The 7,438-nt window shown below is 48.9% G+C and overlaps 1 protein-coding gene across 7 annotated transcripts in view; it reads right to left on the minus strand.

The window, feature by feature from the left end:
• Fat3 (FAT atypical cadherin 3) overlaps nt 1-5,559 on the minus strand; it is a 658,782-nt gene extending 653,223 nt beyond the window's left edge. For 2 of the 7 annotated variants that reach the window (XM_004661936.2, XM_045144959.1), the window contains exon 1: nt 4,971-5,060. In XM_004661936.2, the coding sequence (XP_004661993.2) occupies nt 4,971-5,028 (58 nt within the window). In that variant the 5' untranslated portion in view covers nt 5,029-5,060. Of the gene's footprint in view, nt 1-4,970; nt 5,061-5,111 lie in introns of those variants that run through there. The other 5 variants (XM_045144956.1, XM_045144955.1, XM_045144958.1 and 2 more) reach the window with 4 other exon arrangements.
• Between the last annotated feature and the right edge of the window lie 1,879 nt (nt 5,560-7,438).

Consider the following 7,438-nt stretch of genomic DNA (forward strand, 5'->3'; position numbering starts at 1 on the left):
GTCAGTTGACAAATGTTACCATGTTTGACTTCCAGTGTGCACACATGCTTTTCTTTCACTTCCCCCATGAACAGTAAGTACCCTGGCAAATTATATAGTTGGCTATTATTTGAATCTTGCACAATGCTTGTAGAAGAGAAATAATTTCAGTAAATATTGATGAAAACAAACTTAGAATAAATAAATGTTACATTTGGAAGTGTAATTCTTTTATGTCACACTTAGGATGCTAAGGCAGCAGTGTTGAGTTTGAAGCCAACCCTTACTAGAAGGCAGTTCCTCAACCAGGGGTATACCAAAATGTTTTCTCATAAAACAAAAAAGGATTTGAATGATAAAATATACAATGAGAAATTAAATATTAAAAAGTGAGTTATCTCATAGAAAAGAAAGAAAATGAACTTAAATTGCCTATGACTTTGCAGAATAAAAGCAACAGACAAAATATATGAAAGGCAAGATTTAAACAAATTCCTTTTATTAAGCAGACTCTGGTTCACAGACCTGAATTTGACAGCTCAGAGTGTTGCAACATTAAAGTCTGCCCAAGGGCCCACTCAAGCCCTGTGAGTGACTTTTGTGACTTAGAGGGTGCCATAGTCGGGATGTAGATAGAATGTGAGGAAAGACAACCTTCAACCCTCCACAGAATATGTGACTAGGAGGATACCATAATAAGAATGTAGAATGTGAGGAAAGACAATCTTCAATCATCCCCAGAATATTTCCAAGGTCTTCCCATTCATGTAACCACGTAGTAATGCTTACAGGAAAATTACACTGGTTATATGGTTATATATATGCTTGATCATTAACTTCTGAGATTCATGTTCTATTTCCCCTGACCATAGTCATACCAGTAAACTCACTCTAAAAAATCTACACCTCCCATTGAATGTGGGGAATAAAAAACCTCATTGATAGAACAGACTACAGTTACATCTAGCCTGGGAACATCATTTCACTTAGAATCATGAGAACCAGTTAGTTGGTCAACTATTTGGGTAGACCAAAAGGCAGCTTCAAGCCAGTAGACAAGTGTCAAATTGATGGGTATTTTCACAATGAATTCAATCTGTCATTAAGCTTTTTCTTCTTTTTCTTTCCCTCCTCCTCTTCCTCCTCCTCCTTCTTCCTCTTATTTTTCTTCTAGCAACATAAAAATTTTAAGCTGATTGTTTGAAGGCACTTTCATAAATTATGTTTTGGAAAGGAATATATGGAAAGGAATCAGGGAAACTTATTACATAAGAAGATATTCTGAAAAATCAATAAATTTGAAAACCTTGTGGAGTCAAACTGACCAAAACAAGAACAGCTATTTCTTTTCACAGATGTCCTGGAGGGACTGTCACACTGTGTGATCCTCATGTATTTAGCTCTCACAATGGGTACAAAGAAGCTAATGATGGAATATTCAGCAGTCAGGGGTAAAAGAAAGAAGGAAAGAGAGGGGGGAGCAAGGGATGGATGAATGGAGGGAAGAACAAAGGAAGGAAAGAAGGAAGGAAGGAAGAAAAGGAAGAAGGATGGGAGGAAAGAAATGAAAGAAAGGGAAGAAGAAAATGCTATAATTTTATTAATAAGCAATGAATATAAACATATTTTGTGCTTCTCCTTTTACTGTTTATAAGCAGATGCATGAAGATGAAAATCAAAAGTTAACTCATGTATAGGAAGAAACTGTGCAAGAAACAAATTCTTCCCTTTAGGCTTGTCAGGTCCATGTATTTTAAATATCCATTCCAAGTCTAGTGTCTCCACAATCAGTATATACAAGGGTTCATCAACAACTAGTTCCCCAGCAATCGAAGGAAATCAATTTGGAGGACCTGGCCCACCTGATCCCATCAGATAATCTCTACTCAATATTTCTGCAGCATGCAAATGGTAGAACTCACTCAGGATAGGGAGAAACAAATATCCCCAATATCCTTCTCCTTGAGGGGGACAGAACTGGACCACCAGAGAACTGGAAGGTTGTGAGATATGAAAGAAAAAAAGACCAACTCTGTAACTGATAAGATAATGCCACTGGCTGTTTGTATGTGAGTAGATGAACGTAGTATAACACCACGGCCCCTTCAGAACATGTGCCTCAGATGTGCTGGTAATGACTGAGTATCCTCTTCTCGCTGGCAATTGCTACTTCTTTCCATTTGATGTAATTTCAGCATCCAGATTTGAGCAAGTCCTGCAGCATGTGAGGAAAGCAGGGATGATAACCTGGCCCGATACACTGAAAGATCCTTATGCGAGCAGCCAGAAGAGCCCTTGCATTACAAAAAGCTGTGAGCTAGCAAAATACTCATATAACACACAGGTCAGTGGGCACCTGCCCCCACCCCAGCCCATTTATTGCTACTCCTTTCATTTCTGAGTAGCTCAGCACAAATGTAATTGCAAGTTAACAGACAGTCCTCACGATTAAAACATCCCCAAAATGCTTCTGCCAGGAACCAGAATAAATGAAATTTGAAAGAAAGAGAGGAGCAGGGGGAAAGGCTTGGAAGACAGTCACTGGTCAGCAAACACTGGCTTCAAAAAAGCCTGCAGATATAAGAGCTAGAGCCAGCCTCCCAGCTAACCAATTTCTGATCTCTGAGCCAGCTGCCTTTCATGCGGATTGCTGTGTGTGGTTTGGATATGAAGACATTATAACTGGACAGTTCTGGGAACTTTCTTCTCCCAGAGCACGGTGTATAGAAACCAGCTCCAAAATCACTCAATGTCCAAGCTCCAGAAAGAAAACAATAGGTATTCATGATTGAATATCAGCATTTGGGTTCATTCTGAGACAATGTTTCTCCCTGTAAAATGTTAAGGGGCGGGGGAGGAGCTACCCTTATGTCAGTCCTTTTAAATATAACCTATGTAGGAGCTGAAGTTATTGTGCAATTCTGTCTTTGTCTCATGTTGCTCTGGCTTTCTCTTGGCCGTTCTTTATTCTCTCACTGTTCAACTGTTCCAGTTCACGAAGAAGAAGAGGAGGGGCAGAAGCAATGGGCGCTGAGCAATTTCTAGAATTCCACATCTTTACAATCTCAATCTCCTTCCTCGCTTCCCCTTCCCCTCCCTTTCTTCCCTGATGAGATTCAAACCTACACGTCACACCAGATAGAACATCATCCCAGGGGTGGATAACGTGAGGAGTTCAGTGGCAGCCAAGAGGAAGCTGCGCTCCGACGCACACTGAAATATGGGCATCTCTGTCCTTTACTGCCTGGATGCTGACTTCTCCCGTGCTGCCACCTGAGTCAAGACTTAAGTCTCTTGCAGTCTGGCTCATTCTATCCCTCCACATTTATTTTAAATGGGACCCGAGAGCAATCACAGACTCTAATACTAGCAACAAAGCCAGAAGCACAAACCCATGGTTTTGTACCCGGGGCCACTTGCCCGCCTCTGCCTCCCACCGCCCAGACTCGCCTTTGAAAAGACAAGCGTTGAGCCAGAAAATTAATGTGTACCAGAGAGAAGAAAAGGCAGGAATACAAGTGTCCATCGGGTGGTATAGGCTTTCTCATTTGCTTATATATGCCTTTTAAACATCAGGGTCCTACAAATAAGTATTCACGCCAGTCCATCCCATCTGCAAATGGTGGCCCCGGGTGCGCGCTGCACAGCCCTGCTCCCTCCCGCGCCTCCCCCATCTGGCTGCGCCGGGGTAAGGAGGTGAGATGGAGCTTGGTGTGGGTTTGTCTGACACTTGTAAATGAAAGTAGGATCCAGGATCCAACTTGGAAGCTAACGCGCCAGCGTCTGCAGGAGGAATGGAAGAAAACGGGCTGCCTTCCTTAGCAGGTCCCGGGTGTCCTCCCCGTTCTGCTGTGCGCAGGTACACAGAAACCCCAGGCACTGTTCCATTCCAGGAGTCCACGGGAGACACTGCCTACTAGCCGCCCTCGTCCTGGGACACTGGAGCTTTTTCCTTCTGGGAGACTTCCAGCCGCTTGGTTACTTTACTATTCTCTTCAGCGGGTCTCATTCTCACATTCATTGGGGACACTCTGTCCCATAGACAGGTTCGTCCCGTTATTACACGTTATTTACCAGCATACTCTCCCTCTCAAAGTCCTCTTTCCTCTCGTAGCAGGAACCCGAAGCGGTCCCTAGCGCGCCCTCCAACGCCGCCACCGGTCATCTCCACGTTGTCTACCCAAGCATACCCATGCACGCGCGAGAGTGGAGTGGAGAAAAGCGAATACAAGTTGCTTTCCCGCGAAGTCTAATTGTGGTTAGTGTTTTGCAATTCCTCCGCGCTCCCCCAACCCCAGAAAAAAAAATGCACATCCAACAAAAGTGGGCTAAAGAAAGACAGCACTGCTAAAAATACCCGGGCTCGACACCTCGCGCCAACCCTGAGCCCGATGCTCTTTAGCTCAGCGACCCCCGCTGGCCGCGTCCTCTCCTTTACTGAGCGCCTCGCAACAGCGGTCCAGGCCCCTTCTGCGCACGTAGATCCCCACCAAAACCCCATGCACCCTGGCCAAGCGAGAGTAGTTCTCACAATCTTGGCCAGGCCAGAGGGAGGGATCGAGCTGTGCACCTCTGTGTGCCCATACGGACCAGAGAGAGCCACTGGGTATCCCCAGGACCATCAGATCCTTGACATCCCCTTTTCAAAACCAACAGCCATCCTCCCGCCCGCCAAAAAACATTGATTTTCCCGAAGCATTTGGGGGGGTCTCTTTTCCTCTCAGAGCAGTAAGAATGGGTTCCCCGACCTGCAAAACCCCAGTCCGTGGGTAGCTGTCATTCACGACCTCTCTAGATGCCCTAAGATCGAGTCAGACTTGGGGCGCGGACCGCGTGGATGATCTGGCCACCCTGCTCTCCTGCAGTGGAAGTGGAGGCCGGGCTCTCTGCTTCACATAGCGTCTTGCCCAACAAAGACCCAACTTTGGCCTCCCCCTTGTACAACCATTGGCATAGAAACCTCTCCATTGAGCCTACCAAGCACAACCTACCCGGCAGGCTCGCCGGGATGTTCTCATCAATCCACCTGCAGCGGGCGGCTAGGCTCATTCGGCCAAAGGCTGTATGCACAGACCAGCAAGCGCCCTCTCCCCAGATTCCAAGCCCCAAACTTGTCCAACTCCTGAGCCCACCTCCTGCTGCAGGGTCGAATCTCCTTCTCTTTCAGCTGGCTGCGGCGGTGGCCACGGTTCCAGGCTTGGGAGGCAGGAACTTTACAAGGTGAAAAGTTTCCCCGTGCGCTACGCGGGTTCTTGCTTCCCGGAGACCCCTCGCAGCCCCTCCGCAGCTGGGCAGCTGGGGCTGTGCTCCGAAAAGCGCGCTCCAGCCGGTGCACCCTGCAGCAAATAATCACGCTCAAAAATCCCCCACGCACCCTTGCCTTGGCCGGCGATGCTCCACTCCACCAGGCGCGATCCCCACGGTCGTCGGTCGTTTTCGGGCGCTCTGGCCTAAGGCTAGCTGACCACCAGCCTTCCCGCTGCGGTGCCGGCAGCGCGTTCCCGGGAGGGGCAGGGGCCTCTAGCTGAGGCCGCCGGGAGCCTGGGACGCCGCCGCGGGTTGGCGGGCGGAGGAGGGGAGCCAAAGAGAACGGCGGCGGCGGGAGGAGGGGGATACGGGCGTGCGGTCCCAGTGCGCAGCCGGAGCACAGCGCAGCCTGCCGGGAGGAGCGGCTGCTGCGTCTGCTCCCCGCTGCCGCTGAGCTGCTCCTAGTTCACATCGCGGCGGGCGCCAACGCACCGCCAAGCCCCACTCGCTTCCTAGCGTTGTCTCCTCCCACACCTCGAGCGAATCGGGAGAGGGGGGAACAACTCTCGCGTGGGGGACAAGCGGTGATCTCCGAGCGCAGCGCTGGGGAGAGGGGCGCGCGGGAGGGGGCAGCAGGATGGAGGGAAGCTGGACTAATTTTAGAGCTGCATCTTCCCCCCCCCCCCTTCGCTCCGCTGAGGATGGCACCGACGCGCCAGGCTGCGGCGGGAAGAGCACGGTGCCAGCATGCGAGAGCGCGCGTACACCGCGGTTTGTTCCGCGCCGCAGCCAGGTGCCCTGATTCAAGTGATTCCGTGGGTATCCATGGGGAAACTGAGACAATGTGAAGCCGGAAGGTTTTATCCAAGGTCTCAAGTCTACTTTGGAGATTGGTGATCAAGCCATCAAATGTCATACCTATTGCTGTCCAGACGGATTTCCTATCACTCTCCCACACGTTTTAGATTCTCATCACCCATTATCTCGTGTGGGAGGAAATTAAAGGGTAACGTGACGCATTATGCCCATTGGCTGTAGATGTTGTAAACGCTTTGAAACATTTTTTTTAATTTTTAACTTTAATTAATTAATTAATTTTCTTTGTCGACTGGAGGTGAAGCACTCCAAAGCGGATGAGTGAGTGATCCCGAACTGGTGGCTTGCCACACAAACTGGCTTCCCATTCCAGTAACTTCTGGATCACCCCCACAGGAGTCTGAGGAGTCTCCACTCCCTCCTCCCCTCTACATTCCACCTCCCTTGGCTGCAGCGAGCCAGCACGGTTCCCCGTTCACTGTGCCTGCCTCTTTTATCTCCCCAGCTAACACTGAGGCAGCCCAGCCAGGACCACAACCACGTGCACGCGCTCTGGCACCAGTCTCCCCCTCACACTGCAACTCTCAGCTGTCAGTTGCTGTCTCCTGGGCCTTCACGCCCCAACTATGCTCAGTACTGGCTCCAAAGGAGAGGTGCGCATGGCCTACAAATCCCCAGTTGAAAATGCTCCTTATTCTGACACAGGAAATTGTCTTTGCGGTTGGGTTTTCGTTTCTGCTAGAAGCCTTAGTGCTGGTGCAAGCGTTTTGAAGAACCCAGAGGTTTTGTCTCTCCGGTGTTCAGCTCCCATCCTAGGACTTCTGCCCTCCTGGAAGCCAAACAAAGCTGGGTTGGTGGAAGTTCCCCATGAAAGCCTCCATTGGCCACACTTCCTAGTCTGCTCCATAAAGCACTCGCCATGCTCTGGTCGCTTCGCCTTCAGTTTAATGGAAACACTAAGGAATAGTGACACTCCCCATACATCAGCTAATTCAGCGGAAGACGCATGACTATAGCCTTCCTTGTCTCAACTGGACTTCGCTGTCCCAAATATCTGAAGTAAAGAAACTCAACCGGGCCAAGAAAACGTACATGCTGTCCAAAATGTTGTCGTTTGAATAATATTTTATTTTATTTTTACTCAGCCACTTTCTTAGGCGTTTAAAGTTTATTGCCACATAAATGTGTCCCTGGTGTAGCATATTCCTTGTGACTGAGGGAAGGCAGATATCTTGTACCAAAGACTTTAATGAATGGAGTATTTAGCACCCAAGTGCTTCTGTGAAGTACTGAAATAGTTGGCACCAGGAGCCAGGCACTTTGGGGAGAGTAAGCTAATGATTGCTTGGCCACTGGGAAGCTTTGGGAAAGGATGCTGGCAAGGGGACAGGACATC

The sequence above is a fragment of the Jaculus jaculus genome, chromosome 3 (assembly GCF_020740685.1).
Source record: "Jaculus jaculus isolate mJacJac1 chromosome 3, mJacJac1.mat.Y.cur, whole genome shotgun sequence".
Lineage (NCBI taxonomy): Eukaryota > Metazoa > Chordata > Mammalia > Rodentia > Dipodidae > Jaculus > Jaculus jaculus.